Raw genomic sequence first — 17,695 nt, 5'->3', positions numbered from 1 at the left:
GACTCCGTCACCACTTGTAATGAAAGTTTTAATGCATCTGTCACTCTTTGAGCTAGCTCCTGGAAAAGGCGTCTGCCAATGACGGAAGAGGTGGAAGCACTTTCTCATCTGTTGATCAAGATGAGAAGATGGTCTGGAGGGTAATCTCCTCCTCTTGCTCTTCTCTTAAGTGTTCTGGAGGCTTGGACATCCTCAATACAGCAGCCAAAGGAGGGTGTCTCATCAGGCCCTAATAGGTCAAGCTATAATCATGGTAGGCACAGTGTTTATGTGCCTGCCAAAGGTCCCAGTAAGGCCATTGAGAGGGCCCAGGAGGCTGGTACCACCACCAAAACGTTCCTACCAAGAAGGCATGGTGTCAGAGGAGCAGTACGGCTGAGGCACATTTTGGAAATGGGTACCTTAGTCTCCTGTCATTCCTCTCATTCATCCTATGTCCTCTTGCTCACTGACTCATCACTCAAAAATGGAGGGGCATGGCATGATGTCACCGAGTCTGGAACTCTGGGTGGATTCACTACCAGGGTAGAGGTGAGTCCAGTGCATCAGACGCCAAAAGGTCTGTCACATACCAGAAGTCCAGCAATGCCACATGTCTGTTCTGGTAGTGGCTGGCAATGCTGAGACATCTGCACCAAAGGAGTTGGCAGTGCTGTACTTACTGTGCAGTCCGCCAGTGCCTGGCGTGCCAAGACGGTACCACTGTCAATGCCTGCACCGAAGGAGCCTTCCCCATGGTGAATTCTCTAGTTTTCTCACGCCTACTCAGAACCCATGAATCTTTGCCTGTGCCCATTGGGTCCTTAGGCAGCCCAACATATTCTATCTGGTCGGTACCATGTGAGCTCTGGATACCAGATTTAGACAGCTTCGTTGCCATCGATACCGATGATTGAGTGAACCGGAGATCCTTTTTGGTTTGATGGAGGGAGGGGGAGAATTCACAGCCCTTTTCTTCGAAGCCTTTGAGACTGGCTCATGGATGACTTCTGAGGCTCTTCTCCCTTTGATGTAGAGGGTTGTGGTGACAAGTCCCACCGCCCGGAGTCTTGGAGTGGCTGTGAGGGCAGTTGTAGGACTGCTTCCATTAGGAGAAGCCTGAGTCTCAGTTCTCTCTCTTTCTGGATCTGGGTTTCAATTGTTGGCATCAAGCACACTTGTGTGGGATGTGGTTCTCTCCCAGGCAGCAAATGCACTGAGAATGTCCGTCAGTCACTGGGATAGATGCTTTACAACTGAGACACTTGTTGAAACCCAGTGAACTGGGCATATCCTGTCTGGGAGGGGGCTGGAAGGAGAGAGTTTGTTTTACTTCAAAGTTTAAAGTAAAGTGTTGTTTTTTAGGGAGGGGGGAGAAATAAAAGATAAAGGAGTGAAAAAGAAAAGTTCTAAAAGATTAGAAAAACAATTAGCAATTTATAGAAGGTAAGACCCGCTAACAGACAGCTAAAGCTCAGTCTCTAGCCACGGACGCTGAGAAGGAACTGAGAATGGTTCACCCACACAACGCCAGTTAGCCTCATGGCGGGGGGGGGGGGGGGAGCGCAGTCACAGGCTGAATGGACACTGCCACCAAAATTCTCCAATCAGCAGCACAGGGATGCAGACACCTTCAATGGAGCACCCCTATGGACACTACTCAAAGAAGAATATAGATTCTACCACAACAGTCTCATGCATGAGTGTTGATGCCTTACATACCACCTATATTTGTGTATAGTGTCAGTGTTCTAAATGTTAAACAATGTTTAAGGAGTTTATGATTTTTTTTCAATGTCTGAACACTGCCCATAACTAGAAGAAAATCCAAAAGACTGACAAAATTTTCATTAGTGAAAATTCCACCAAATGGGTCTGTATTTACAGACTAATTCTCCTGAAATTAGTTTAAAAAGGTGTTAGACCTGCTAGATGGCTTAGCTGGAGTAGCAGTGCCCTTTCAGGGGAGATTTCTAAAGCAATCTTAGAAATCTTGTTTTACTAAAGGGCAGAGGCTTGACGGCTTATGAAAGCAATGCTCTAAAAGAAAGGAATAACGAAACAAACTCATGCGTCTTTGCTAGTAGTGTGAATGAATCTTTACATGGCTTTGCAGGACAACACAGTAAGAGTTTGAACACGCTAATAATAATAATAATCCAAAATAAGTGTATATATACATATAGGTGAAAAATCATATAGCTAGAGACACTAGCTCTTTTCACTTCTGTGATCCGGGAAAAAGCGTGTTAAAACAAGCTGCAGGCTCTTCTAATGTCCGAGTTCCTTTTAACAAAGACAAGGAAATACTCTGCAAAATCCCGGGGAAGCTACTCTACATTATGGATTAAATCAAATGTACAAATCTGTGCACTGTATTATAATATGTAGGCTGACAAAAAAATTACACTAGGAAAGAGATACCTCCAATTTGCTCTTCTCGGCAGCAGCTTGCAGAGAAGGAGAAGGTGCCAAAGGCTGAACAGCATCGGAGGAGGACATCTGTACAAAGCAGATGAAAGGGATGAGAAAGGAACCATGGCAGATTATCAGAATTAACAGACTATAGAAAGAGCAAAGGAATGTATGATTTCATTTTTTTCCCCTAAGATACAGAAGCACTTTGGGGAGAAAAAAAAATCATACAATATAGAAAAACAAGGCAGGCAAGACAAAGCATTTGCATTTCAGTCTTTTGAATTTTACTAATGCTATTTCTAAAGGAAGAGGTTTGTCAGGTAACAGTGAATGATTTATAATGAAATACACTAGAATATAAAAATAAGAAAATGAATCTGGATAAGATCACAGAAAAATAATTAGGTTTCATCCACTGTTCAATTTTATCCAATGTGACTGTTGAAATATTAATGTCCTGAAGCATGAAGACATGCTGTCCCATGGGGGAGAAGGGAGGGGAGTGCTTTTGTTCTTGTTCACTGTAACAGAATATTTATTTAAAGAATACAGCAAAATAACCCTGAAAGTTACACATTTAATTAAAGTTCTAATGAACTGCTCTCTATTTAAGAACATGCTAAACAGAAAAGCTGTCAGTTTCTACAAAGCAGCATTCTAGCCGTCGGCTACCAGACCTGTTACGAAGCAATTTATATATATTCCTTTCTAAACACTAGTGTGCACGACCACTATTACCAGCACTGTACTTCCAGAATTACCAAAGATATTATGAGATCGTTATATATGCCACAGAGGCAATTTACACATGAAAATGGGATTTGTCTAAAAGCATTTTCATACATCTTCCTAACCCATTTCTGTGTGTGTACTTGATCACTTTAATAGAAGCATTATCCTTCTATTCCCGTTACAGAAAAATGCAACTGAAATATGTTTACTAAATTTGCAGTAAATCTTCAGAGCCATAAAACTGACAACTTTGTATTTCCCTATATCATCATTAGTACCCACAAGGAAAATTTAAAAATAAATGGAGTTATTACAGCACAGGTCTTTACGTACTGTCAAAAAAACTGATCATTTAGATATGCAGTGTTGTTGATCCCAGATAAGAGAGAGAAAAGGTGGATGAGGTAATATCTTTTTCTGAACCAACTTCTGTTGGTGAGAGAGACAAGCTTTTGAGCTTACACAGAGCTCTTCTTCAGGCATGGAAAATGTATTTTCCCACAGCTGAAGAGCTCTGTGTAAGCTCAGAAGCTTGTCTCCTTCACCAACAGAAGTCAGCCCAATAAAAGTTATTACCTCACCCACCTTGTGTTTCTAATATTTACATGGCATTCTTACTCTTTTTTTGGCACTTAATCTTTGACACAGCTTCTTACAATCTAGCTGAAAACTACAGAGAAACCCCTTCTTACATCTTTAGTGTTGCATGTTTGTTATAGAAGATTCCATGAGTATTATAGTTAATTTATGTATGTTTTGAACATAAATATTCACTATCAGTATACATAAAGGCCCTGAAAACGTGCTTTTGCTCTGAAGGTTGACGCATGAAAAGGGGTTTTGCTTTTTAATATAGTGTGTTCAGTAGTTTCAAGACGAAATTTCAAGACGAAATTTCACTCTGGGTTAAAACTTGTAGAAGTAAAACATTTATACAAAAAAGTGACTTGGTCAGTATTTTTCTGCTTTTACTTTTTATAGAATCTACCAGTGTTACAGTAAGAGCTACCTGAGACACTCTCCATAAAAATGCAGCAAATTTAATTTTATGCTTACAACTTTGTTGCTATGGAAACAGTGATATCATATCCAGCATTTTGGCATTTACCACATTAATTTCTAAAATGAAGAGAGGGGGATTATTCAAATTATAGCCTTATCTGAACATTGGAAAAAGATTTGGTAACTAAACATAGTAAGCTACAAACTATTTAAAACACAGATAGTCAAGTCTTTAGTCCGATGTATACTTCTTCCTATAATTTACTAAAATAATTTAAAATCTCATTTCAGCTGTGCTTTCTGGTTCCTGGACACAAATTGTTTTCAATTCCCTCACACATCTGTCAGATACAGAATGTGGGTTAGGGGTTTTTTGTGTTTGTTTTTTTTAATTGAAAAATAGGAGTTTTCTACATCTGAAAGTCTATTAAACAAATGACAATGGCTATTGGCCAGGCAATATCACACATTCAAATGATGCAACAGAGACCAATGACTTTGAGGCCATATAATCTATACAATAAACATATATCGCAGCATTAGCCCACTTGCTTCACATGTTTGTTTCCTCATTTGCATACCGTCTGTCAAAACAAAGACATCAGAAAGTCAACAAAAGTTGTCCATTATGACTGTGTTCCTTCATTCTTTGGTAAGATTCTAGGCTGTCTGACAGTACATTAGCTGTATCCAACCAGGAGAGGAATGCCCAACATATTTTAAATCCCAGGTAAAGCTAGCCACGTATGGTATGTACTTGTGACCCTGTAAGATGCAAAAAAGGCCAATGTATAAATCCTAGGTCCACTCTTAGTGAAGCTGATTTCATAACACAAAGCCCCACTAGTGCACAAAATGCCTAGAGTATAGTCCTGTCCATCTTTCAGTGCTAACATCTCGGTGACCAACACACTTCCTAAAAATGGAAGTTTAAGATGTGTTATTACAAACAACAATTTAAAATTTATCATCTTTCAGTCTAGTCTAGGGCCTGTCAGTCTAGCTCAGTGGTCACCAACCAGTCAATCGTGACCTCTGACGTAGTGTTGCTGCAGGTAAGGCAGACTGACTCCCTGCCTACTCCGGCCCCACACTGCTCCCAGAAGCGACCAGCGCAGCCCTGCAGCACAGGAGTCTCACTCTGTGCGCTGCTCCTGCCTGCAAGCACAGCCCCTGCATCTCCCATTGGCTGGGAGAGCTGCAGGGACAGTGCTTGCAGAGAGGGCGCAGTGCCACGTGCCCCCCCACCCCGGGCCACATTATCTCCTTCCAGGAGCAGTATGGGAGTGGGGTAGGCAGGGAGCCTGCCTTAGCCTCGCTGAGCCTGCCACCAACCAGGAACCACTGGAGGCAAGTGCCGCCTGGAGGCTGCACCCCAACCCCACCCCTGAGCACCCCCTGGAACCAGCACCCAAAACCATCTCCTGCACCACAGCCCCCTTCCCAGAGCCAGCATCCCAAAACTCTGCCCAGAGCCTGCACTCAAAACACTTTGCCCCAGCCCGGAGCCCCCTCCTGCATCCCAGCCCCCTGCCCCAGGCTCAGCCCAGAGCCTGTAACCCCTCCCAAACGCCAACCCCTAGCCCAGCCTGGTGAAAGTGAGTGAGGGTGGGAGAGAGCAAGCAATAGGGGCCAGGTATGAGCAGGGCAGGGCTTTGGGGGAGGGGTGGGGTAGGATCCTGGGTTGCCCTTAGATTTAAAAAGTGATATTGGGCATAAAAAGGTTGAAGACCACTGGTCTAGCTGACCAACTTAACATAAAGAGCTCTTCTTACAGAGAATTAGCATGCTGGAACAACACTAAATAGTCCCAGATTCAACCCAGCCACAGAAATTCTCAATGGGAAGGCAGTCTCCATGGCATTCCTGGTCCTTTCCCTCACCTACTACTTCCTACTCTCCTGTGCCCAGAGCACTCTGGACTTGGGAACCCTCTTGCATCCGGAGAGCTCAAGGCCTTCTTAGCCCAGAGTCCAAACGTGCACATTTATTAATCCTGCTTTTAATTCACCTGTTGATCTTGACTGGCTTGTGACTAGGCAGCAATCCCTAGGTGTGGATTCATAGAATATCAGGGTTGGAAGGGACCTCAGGAAGTCATCTAGTCTAACCCCCTGCTCAAAGCAGGACCAATCCCCAGACAGATTTTTTTACCCCAGTTCCCTAAATGGCCCCCTCAAGGATTGAATTTACAACCCTGGGTTTAGCAGGCCAATGCTTAAATCACTGAGCTATCCTTACCCCCGAACTATGCTTCAGTGGTTTCAAGCTTATTCACAGAAGGAAATCTCTCAAAAGGTGGACTGAGGCAGCGGGCTGTCACCACATCTTCCTTGTAAGGTACTGTTGGGTTTTCATTCACTACCATTATTATTCAATATATATTTGAAGTCTTCAGGGAATATTCCTAAGTCATGATCTGAGATACCATCAGTATGCTCAGCTCTTTGAGGACTGGCAAACTAATACCTAGATATTATGGTGATAGGAGCTTTGGAAACAATAGCCAGACACAGCCTTGTTTGGCAAGGGTTGAGTGATTTATGTTTAGACCAGATGAGACAGTGATACCAGCATGTGGGTAGGTATGACTATTCTGAGAAATTTGTGGATGACTAATTATATTGTTACAGAATCCATGAAGCACATGTTGGCCATCAGTATCTAGAATAACTGATGCTTTCTTAAATTTTTAAAAATTACAAAGCTAATTAAGTACTTCTTCCTACCTTTCTTAAAAGGTAATTGGGATCAGTTGGATCCTCTCATCTGTCTTCAAATTTTATCAGGATTACATCAAGGAAGGGCCTTCAGTTTGGGAGCTATTTATAGATCTCCCTGTTCATATGTCAGATTATGTCTGTAAGATTTCGACTGTACATGTTTTCAAGGATTTGTGAATGGTCTACTAGAATCAGTTCACTTTCAGCAATTCAAGCGTCCTTCTCCCAAGCCCATTAACTCTTCCTTTTCGATCTCCGTTTGCAAGATTTGTTGTTCTTACTGGACCCTACTGGTGTATTTCAATGTATCAGATGCTCTGCACAGGATACTGTAGTAAGGAATTTTAAAAAAATTACCCAAAACATTTTTGCATCTGAAGAAAATTCCATGAAATTAAAGTTTTACTCTCATCATCTACCCTTATAACAAAGATTTCTTGGTCTACTAAAAGATCCAAATGAAAAGGAATAAGAGTGAATGTAGTAGAGCACACTGTATTTCAGTTTCTTTCTTTGTGACTGTTTTCATTTCTCTCTCTAGCTAGAAATACAAACTAATAACCAGAACAAACTGATTGCTTTGAATTGAAACTACAGTACTGCACACTTGTTCTACCATCCAATTACAAATTAAACAGATTTACCTCTTAGGTGAAAAGAGTATAATAAAACTTCAGTACCTATCCTCCTTTTACAGTTTTGCAAAGATCTCTGCAATACACCTTGAGCTTAATTTTAGTTCAAATAAAATCAGTTGGAATTTTAAAATTTCATTATGGAAGTGAAAGATTTTATTAAAATAAAAAAGGATTAGAAGGATAAAGATTTCTACAGTATTTTGTAGGATTCTGCTTGAGTTTCATACTGACATTATACTGACCTAATCTAGTGATGACCCTGGGTGGAATAAATGAGGGCAATATATAGCCATACAAATGGCTATTTCTAAACAAATAGATATAAACACGGGCATATAAAGGAACTACGGCAACAGCTTTAATTAGCTATTCACAACTAGCTTCTTCCATTATTTTGAAAGCACATGCTGTATTTTGTTTTGATTTGTTACTCGGCAAAAATAGTGCCAAGTAAGAACCCAGCAACATCAAAAGTATCACAACCTTTTATTTAACTCTGATATAGAGTGTTAGCCAGGCAATTCATACACCAAGTAATCCATAAATTTAACTTTTAAAACATTTATCAAACCATGGATGGACTTCATAAGACCACAGAACCACCCTACCAAAAATGCTTTAACCACCTAATGTGGAGTTAAGAGTTGAACCGAACAAGAGTGCCCTCTAGTGGCCATTTTACATATGCACAGTTAATTTACAGAGAAAACATTCAGCACTGAACCTAGAAAATAAGTAAAATCTGTTAAATTTTAACTTGTTTCTAGTTAATTATTTTCTGCAATTAGACTTCTCCTTTGGCTGAATGATTAGTTCAGGCTTTTGAGATATTTAGTGATAAGAAAATTAAATGTGCCTTTGCACTACTCAAAATATTTTATTTGCTTGGCAGTAGTGGATAGAATCCCAATTAGCTCTCTATTGCACTAGGTGCCACACATCCACAACAGTAGACTCAAACTGCTTACAATCCTTAAAAAACGGTTATTCACCTTCTCGTAACTGTTCTTTGAGATGTGTTATGTCCATTCCAGTTAGATGTGTGCGCACTGCGTGCACAGTCGTTGGAAAGTTTTTCCCCTAGCAGAACCCATTGGGTCGGATGTTAAGCCCCCTGGAGTGGCGCCTCCATGGCAGTGAATATATGACCCTGCTGACCCACCACAGCCTCAGTTCCTTCTTGTCGGCTACTCAGGCAGAGGGGAAGGCAGACAGGTCTGGAATGGACATGAGCAACACATCTCAAAGAACAGTTATGAAAAGGTGAGTAACGTTTTTCTTTCTGTGCTTGCTCATGTTGATTCCAGTTCGGTGACTCCCAAGCCCTAGCCCAGAGATGGGGTGGAGTTATGGAATCACTGACTGGAGCACAGCTCTATCAAAAGCTGCACTGTCTCTGGAATGCTGGGTAATGGCGTAATGAGAGGTGAAGGTGTGAAATGAGGACCATGTCACTGCCTTGCAGATTTCCTGTATCAGGACCTGGGCCAATGCCACTGAGGAGGCCTGTGCCCTTCTGGAATGTGCCATTATTGCCAGAGCATGGACTTTAGCTAGATCATAGCACGTCTGGATGCAGGATGTGATCCACGACTAAATCCTGAGATGAGACCTGGAGCCATTTTATCTGATCTGCCACTGCCACAAACAGCTGGTTCAACTTATGAAACAGCTGTGTGTGCTTAATGTAAAAGGCTAGCACCCATCGAATGTACGGTGTGTGAAGCCTCTGTTCCTGGCTACTCGCATGAAGCTTAGGGTAAAAAGACAGGAAGAAAAGTGTCCTGGTTGGAGTGGAATTGGGACACTACCTTTGGAAGAAAGGCTGGTGGGGCTTAAGGTGCACCTTGTCCATGAAGAAAACCACGAAAGGAGGATCGGAGTTGAGGGCCTTCAGCTCCAAAACCCTCCTTGCTGAAGTAATGGCGACTAGGAAGGCCACCTTTGTTATGCTTATAAGAGGCACATGGAATCTTTTTTGAGGGGATAAGGCAATACACCACATGTCCCGTAACAGATATAGGAGAGAACAAGTCACCAGTGGTTCAAGTGGGGGCCCCCCATGTTTGGAAAAGACCAGGTTGAGGTCCGACACATGGATCAGCTGTCTAACCTGCAAGTACAGCCACTCCAAGCCTTTGAGAAAAGAGCCAATTATGAAGTTGGCAAAGACGAAGCACGCAGCCGCTCATGGATGAAATGCAGAGATAGCTGCCAAGTGTACCTTGATGGATAAGGCTGCCAGACCCTGTTTCAAATGCAGTAGATATTCCTGGTTAAGCGGTATGGGTGCTTGCATGGGGGGTGGGGGGTGTCTGAGCATACTAGATTGTGAATCTTTCCCATTTGGCCAGGTAGGTGGCCCTGGTGGAGGGCTTCCTGCTACCAAGGAAGACCTCCCTAACCTGCTCGGAGCACATGAATTCCATGGGGTTTAGCCATGAAGCTTCCAAGCCACGAGGTGAAGGGACTGGAGGTCAGGCTGGTGAAGGCAACCATGATCCTGGGTAATCAGATCTGGGACTAAGGGCAATGCGATTGGGGTGTCCACCAACAGCTCCAGGAGTGTGGTGTACCATTGGTGATGAGGCCATGCTGGTGCCACCGGTATGACCACCGCCTTGTCTCTGAGGACTTTGAGCAGGACCTTGTGCACAAATGAGGGAAATGCGTATAGCAGATGATCCACCCAGAGGCGGCCCAGGCTGTGATTCCAGAAAGCAGAATCATCGGCACTTCCTGTTGCTTCGCATGGCAAAGAGATCAATTCGGGGAGCTCTGGAAAATACTGCGTAGCACGTCCAGGCAGATGGACCCCTTGTGGAAGGATCTGCTGAGGTAGTCCAACACCTCTTTTTGGGAACCTCTGAGGTAAGATGCTTCCAGAGGAATGAAGTGGGCTACACAGAACTCCCATAGCTGGAAGGCTTCCCAACATAGGGGAGAGGAACAGGCTCTACCCTGCTTATTTATGTAAAACATTGCAGTTGTACTGTCCATGACTCCCCCACACTGTCCCTACAGATGAGCTTGGAAAATTTGGCATGCTTGTTGGACTGTGCTCAGATCCTTGATGGTGATGTGGAGCACGAGTTCATCTTGGGACCACAGGCCCTGTGTCTGAAGTTTCCCAGGTGCATGCCCCAACCCAGTGCTGACACATCCATTATCAGGGACAAAAAGGGCTAGGGGGTTGTGGAAGGGAACTCCCTTGCACACTGTCTGCGGGTTGAACCACCAGCGGAGGGACTCAAGGACCTGCATGGGGAGAGTGACCACTGAGTCCAGAGTGACTGACTTGGCTAGGCTGATGCAAGCCAAGCCTGGCGAGGTACGAGTCACACCCTGGAATGCTGTACCACATAGGTGGAAGACGCTATGTGACCAAGTAGGCTCAGACAGCCTCTTGCTGTGGTGGTGGGGTACCATCTGAGGCCTTATATGTCTGTCTGCCATTGCTTGGAAGCGAGCCTCTGGCAGGAATGCCCTGGTCCAATTGAAGTCCAGCCTGTCAAAGGTAGAGCTCACGAAACAGCCCTGTGCATCCACCTGGTCCCTGGAGCAGCCAGTCGTAGAGGTAAGGATGCACCTGTACCTGCCTCCGACAGAGGAAAGCAGCCACGACCAACATGCACTTGGTGAACATTTGGGAGGCTGTGGACAGACCAAAGGGGAGGGTCGTAAACTGGTAAATGTCTGTGACAGACCACAAAACTGGAGAAGCATCCGTGGCTGTATCGACATGTGGAAGTGTGCATCCTTGATGTCAAGGGCGGTGTACCCATCTCCTGGATCCAGAGAACAGATAACTGTGTTCGGGGAAACAATGAGTACGGTGGCACCTTAAAGACTAAGGGATTTATTTGGACATAAACTAAAGAAGTGAGGTTTTTTCACCCATGAAAGCTTATGTCCAAATAAATCTGTTTGTCTTTAAGGTGCCACCAGATTCCTTGTTGTTTTTGTGGATACAGACTAACACAGCTACCCCAATACTTGTGTTCAGGGAGACCATGTGAGAAACTTCAGCTTTTTCATGAAGTGATTAAGGCCTTGCAGATTGAGGATGGGTCTGAGACCACCCCACTTTGATTTGGGGATTAGGAAATAACAGGAGAAGAACCCCTTGCCCCTGAGGAACTTCCTCCACTGCTCCTGCAGCGAGGAGTGTTTGAACCTCCTGCATGAGGAGATCCTCTTCAAGGCCCTTTCTCACGAGCGACGGGGAAAGGGATTGGCAGGGGGGGGAGAGCACAGAACTGGAGAGAATATCCCACTTCTACCCTGCGAAGGACTCAGTGGTCTGATATTATTTGTGACCAAGCACAGTCAAAGTGAGATAGATGGTTCAGGAAACAGTGATGACGATCTGGTCCATTGGCTGGTCCATCATCCCTGGGTGCACCTTCAAAAGGCTTGCTTAGAGCACGAAGAAGCGGTCACCTGGCCCTGGTTGGACAGAGGCTGGGAAGGCTTAAGCCTGCCATTCCTGTCACACTTCCTAGAGAAACTGTGCCTAGGATGTGGAGGATAGGGGCACTGTATGGACTGTGGCTTAAAGTGCTTTCGCGGAGTGGCTGAGGTATGCACCAATAGCAATTTCAGCACAGCCCTGGAATCTTTAAGGCTATGGAGCCTGGAGTCCATTTGCTATGCAAAGAGGCCGGCCCCATCAAATAGCAGATCCTGCAGGGTATGCTGCATCTCAAGTGGAAGCCCCAAGGCCTGGAGCCATGAGCTTTGCCTCATGGCAATCTTAGAGGATAAGATGCGTGCCACCGAGTCTGCAGCATCCAGTGAGGCCTGTAAAGAGGTCTGTGCCACTGCCTTGCCCTCTTCAACGACTGTCCCAAACTCCTCCCTAGACTCCATGGGCACTAACCTGGAGTTTCAGGAATTGAAGTTGTATCTGCTCAGGAATGCCTGTTGGTTGGCAATCCTGAATTGGAGGCTCCCCGTTGAGCAGAACTTTCGGTGGAAAAGGTCCAGCCTCTTGGAGTGCTTTGGGGGTAAGACCCTGCTGCCAGTCTCTCATGTTCGTTTACTATAGCAGCCACCAACGAGCAGGGCTGCAGGTATGTGTAAAGATATTTGTGCCCCTTACAGGAGACAAAAAGCTTCCTCTCGACTCCCTTTGCAGTCAAAGAAATGGAGGCAGGGGCTCTGCCCCATTTGTGTTGTCCTGTATAGTTTTGATGAGGGGCAAAGCCACCCTCGATGGACCTTCCAGGGCCAGGATGTCCACCACTGATTCCTCCAGCTCTACCACCTCCTCAGTCTGCAGGCCCACATTGCACACTGCCCTTCGTAGTAGGTCCTGGTGGGCACGACTATCTATAGTGGATGGTACCGAAGCAGCGGTCCCTGCAACTGCTTCATGTCGGAAGGACAATGATGCCAGCAGGGGTACAGGATCCTCGTGGCTCTCTGGGTCCCTGGGGATATCCTGCACAGCCTCTTCATCCCTGACCACCTCAGGGTCCATGCTGGTGGTGGGAGCAGGCTCAGAGGGTGGCACAATGGACTGCACTGGCTTCACTTCAGAATCCCTAGCAGTGGGGCAATTCATCAATGCCACGGGTACCCGTGGCTCTGCCACCACCAAGTGGAAGTCTTGGAAGAGGTGCTCTCGACCTAGTGGTTTGCCCACAAGGTCCAGAATGGCCACTGCGCAGCCGCTTGCCATGGCCCTGCATCCACATCCAGACGCCTATGGTCCGATCTCTGTCGGCTACTCCTGGAGTACAGGGACTCCGCCTTCGAGTATGAAGACAAAGACCTGGAATGCGAAGGCCAGAGTGATGCTGATCAGAGCTGCGCTGGTGATCAGTGCTGGGAAGCTGGGGAACAGTGCCACAACTGCGAGAGGTTGAGCGGTGCTGCGACGCACAGTGCCAGGAGTGGGACCTGTGCCTCACGAGGGACTGATGCAATGCTGGCGAGCAGTGCCACGAATCAGAGCCGTGCCACTTGGTTGGTGCTGGGGACTGGTACCGTGTAGATGCAGTTGATCATATCAACATCGTGGATTTGCCACGAGACAATATAGCACATTGCGGTACCGGAGGCTTCTCTGGGCCGGCTGGGGTCATGGCACCATCATGGCAATTAAGTCCCTCACAGCCTCGAAGGTGTTTGTGATGGACAGCAACTCAATAAGTTCTGTGAAGATTCAGAGACTTATCTGCTTAGTTTACTGACAAATTCTTTTTAAGTTTTTAACTGCAATTAGCATTCCAGAGCCAATACAGCTATTGAAGGAGATTAACTCTGCCACCTCCATGTCTAAATTCCAACTGCAGCAACAAGTCCTGCTCTCATCTACATCACTGAAAGCTGGGGTTGCACAAAGGCAGAAACCTCATCATTGGTGATAACATACCAGTCTGGGAGAATCCAGTTGACTTTCAAATTCCAGACTGATTCTACATGTCAGGGAGTTAAATACAGCTTGACTTGGAAACTGAGCAAATTTTATCTAAGAAGTAGTGGGAGACATACACAGAACCACAGTACCATGTTTCTAGAATCATTCAGTTTTCAGAAGAAAACTGGACTCACTCATCTAAATAGTATATTGGTAATAGACCTACAACAAGGATCATACTGTAGTATTTGCTTAGTAATGAGGTCTCACCTACTGGAAAACTTTTTGAATACTATTTATGTTGATACTTTAATTAAATACATTAATGCCACTCTGAATAAAGAAACACTGAGTCTGTGATTTAGAGAGCTGTTTTGTACACGATCTACTCTTGTGATGGAATTAAATGTGGTGGTTCTACCCTTCTAGGAAAAAAAAAAAAGTTTATTAGGTCTTCAAATAGCTCCCTTTTGAATGTTACAATTCCCCCTCCCCCCAAATATACTTGTGTCTGTCAGGTGTTGCACAGTTAATTTGTTTTGGTTGTTTGTGGGGTTCTTTTTGGGGGGGGTGGGGAGGAAGGGGGAGGAGGGGGAGGTTTTGCTTTTTTTAAAGGGGTCAGGCGTTTCTTCAGTGCAACTTCTGTCATGATCAAATTTGGGGATGACATTGTCAGGAGTAAGGTCCTGCAGCAGCGCCTGCTCAGTATTCCTGATACCCTAATGAGCTAGCTAGGTGCCTGATGGATGACCCTACCAGACTGGATGAAGAAGCTAGCAACCCAATTGTTGAGCTCAGCAGCAGCTCCTTGGTTACTCGGTGAACATGCCCACAGACATTCAGCCTCCCTGTGCTTTTATCTTGCCAAGCCCTGCTTCTTCTCCATTCCTCCACCAGCCTTGCTACTGCCTCAGAACCAGCCCTGCTTCTGCCTTCCCCAACTTCTGGTAATCCAGTTCCGACTCTCAGCTCGGATTCCTGACTCCAGCTCTCTGTGTCCCAACCCTTGGCTCTGGCATTCTCCAGTTCTGACCTTCGACTCTGCTTCCTGGTTCTGGCCATGTCAACCCCTGGCTCTCACATCCAGACTCCAACCCAGTCTCCTGACGGACAAGAACCAGATGTGTAGCAGACATGCAAGATACAGCCTAACTGTAAAGTGACCCAGAAGGTTCAGGAATGGAAGATTTCAGGCAGTGAAGAGAGGCTTAGTGCTAAAGTAAATGAAGTCCTACAGCCAGGGAAAGGAAATAAAAACACATGGCGATATAACCAAGGAATCACTCCATTGAAGGGTTTGTCTCCTTAATGCATCCTTAAAACTTTTACATTAAAAAAAAGAAGTGTCACAGTTACTGGACCCTTTCTGGTTTCATGGAGTACACCATTCCCAGGATTCAGACCTCCAGCTATCATCTAGCTCCAAGTGGAATCACAAGATTATTCCATGCTCAGATCAGGCCCTGGATTGCGCACACTGGTACTAACCAAGACTACCTCAGCACGTCTGATTTAGGCTCAGACCCTGCAGGCATGTTCCCTCCAAGAGCAACTGCTGTTTTACTAAGATAGAACAAAAGAGAGACATTAAAACAATTTTAAAAAACCAAAACTGTATGCATACCTACCTTTTCCTTAAGGATTACCATTCCCTGGACCTGGGGGCCTCCAACTTCTTTAGACTCTCTCAGGAGTCTGTGTCAGCCTGTCACAGAAAGTTTCTGGAAAGTGCTCCCCACTACCCTTAATCCTAAGAGAAGGCTTTTATAACTATTTAAGTGCCCTTTCAATCTCTAGGCTCCTACCTCTGCCAGAAAAGCTTGCAATTTGATAGAGACAAATGGTCTTTGAAGCTAACAGCTTAACCACTGTTTTTCAAATATACTAATATGTCTTTACTTAGATCTACTGTGGTGCTTTTCTGTATTCTCTTTCAACAGCTTCCTGTTAAGTTAGATCAGTGGTTCTCAACCCATGGCCCGCATGCTGCCCAATTAGCACACACCTGTGGCCCAGCTGTGTGCTAAAGGCCACCAGGCTGTGCGGCCGGGTCCAGGTTCCCGGCTGCCTGGCTGCCTAGCATGGTAGGATTCATGCTGCCATGTGGAGGGTCCAGGGTCGGGGCTGCCAACCGGTCCTGCACGGCAGGGTCCCTGCCGCCTGCCCAGAGTTCCACTCCTGGCCCCACTTTGTGGAGGGGTCTCTGGGCAGGAGACACGAGGCACACGGGTCTGAGAGGGGGGGAGGGGGTAGCACACTGTGGTTTTCAACCTATGGCCCAAGTAACACAATGATAAATAGGTTGAGAACCACTGAGTTAGATGACCAGTCACACAGAAAATTCCAGTAATCCACCACAGTTATATAGTAACTTTACCTGACTTTACTAGGTCTCTCACACACACACACACACACAGTTAATACAATCATTACACATTAATATACATAGATTAATATTAGCGATTCCACATCCCTTGCAACAACCACTAAACCGTGGTTGCTAAAGGAGTGTGATTGAGATTGACAGATGTATAAAATAATTTTAAGAAGCAGTCCATTATGTAAACAAATTGAAACCCAGTGAAATAGTAACTTAGCAACTTCAGAACTTTTGTTTTCAGAAATTTGTCAAATGAGAAATTAAATACTTGTTCACACTATCAACTTTACCTATATACTGAAACGAAAATAATCATATGTCATCACAGTAGGTTCACATAAAAAACATCTGCTTTAAGTTACAAGGAATCTAGTGCATTAAAAGTTGCCTTTAAAGTGAAAGGTAAAAATGGATACAATGCTTTCTTACCTTAAGTCACAAGACCAAAGTAGTCCCTTCCCAGAAGCCCTTTCCTTAGTGACATTCTGGTCCTTAACTCCACAACACAAGGCTGCTTAACGTTAGAAAAAAAAATTTTTGTTTTAAATCATGTCTTTCTGGGTTATCGAGGGACGTGATCAATCCCCTCTATTCGGCATTGGTGAGGCCTCATCTGGAGTGCTGTGATCAGTTTTGGGCCCCACACTACAAGGAGGATGTGGAAAAATTGGAAAGAGTCCAGCAAAGGGCAACAAAAATTATTAGGAGGCTGAAGCACATGACTTATGAGGAGATGCTGAGGGAACTGGGATTGTTCAGTCTGCAGAAGAGAAGAATGAGGGAGGATTTGATAGTTGCCTTCAACTACCTGAAAGGGGGTTCCAAAGAGTATGGATCTAGACTGTTCTCAGTGGTACCAGATGCCAAAGGAGGAGTAATGGTCTCAAGTTGCAGTGGGGGAGGCTTAGGTTGGATAGTAGGAAAAACTTTTTCACTAGGAGGGTGGTCAAGCACTGGTATAGGTTACCTAGGGAGGTGTGGAATCTTCTTCCTTAGAGGTTTTTAAGGTCAGGCTTGACAAAGCTCAGGCTGGGATGATTTGGTTTGGAATTGGTCCTGCTTTGAGCAGCGGGTTGGACTAGATGACCTTCTGAGGTCCCTTCCAACCCTGATATTCTATGATTCTATGGGTTGGCCTGTTAGAATTCGGCAGGCACAAGTAATTGCAACCCTAAAGTAGCCATTTTGTAATTGGCTGCTGACTACATTTCATTTTCTCTATTCCAGCTCCTAACCATCAGCAATGTTTCCCTCCATTACTTATTGCTAAGGAAATGGCACACTATCACACACTAATACTCTGAGAACAGCTATTTATCATGGCAAACGGTGGTTCTAGAAATTTTGTCTGTTATGTTTCCTCAGAATGTGCCCTTCATTATTTCTAAGTCTTAGAATAATCAGATTCTTGAAATAAAAGAACCAGAGAGAAGTTGGAGCTGCACCTCATCACATA

At 44.9% G+C, this 17,695-nt stretch overlaps 1 protein-coding gene across 2 annotated transcripts in view; it reads right to left on the bottom strand.

Moving 5' to 3' along the window:
- SMAP1 (small ArfGAP 1) overlaps positions 1-17,695 on the bottom strand; it is a 221,060-nt gene that overhangs the window by 151,148 nt on the left and 52,217 nt on the right. The window contains exon 5 of one of the 2 annotated variants that reach the window (XM_030555691.1): positions 2,404-2,481. The exons of the other annotated variant lie outside the window; for it this stretch is intronic. Coding sequence (XP_030411551.1) covers positions 2,404-2,481 — 78 coding nt within the window. The remainder of the gene's footprint in view (positions 1-2,403; positions 2,482-17,695) is intronic. 2 annotated transcript variants of the gene reach the window in all.

This window comes from Gopherus evgoodei, chromosome 3 (assembly GCF_007399415.2).
Source record: "Gopherus evgoodei ecotype Sinaloan lineage chromosome 3, rGopEvg1_v1.p, whole genome shotgun sequence".
In the NCBI taxonomy this organism is placed as follows: Eukaryota; Metazoa; Chordata; order Testudines; family Testudinidae; genus Gopherus; species Gopherus evgoodei.
This window is presented reverse-complemented; position numbering and strand designations above follow the sequence as displayed.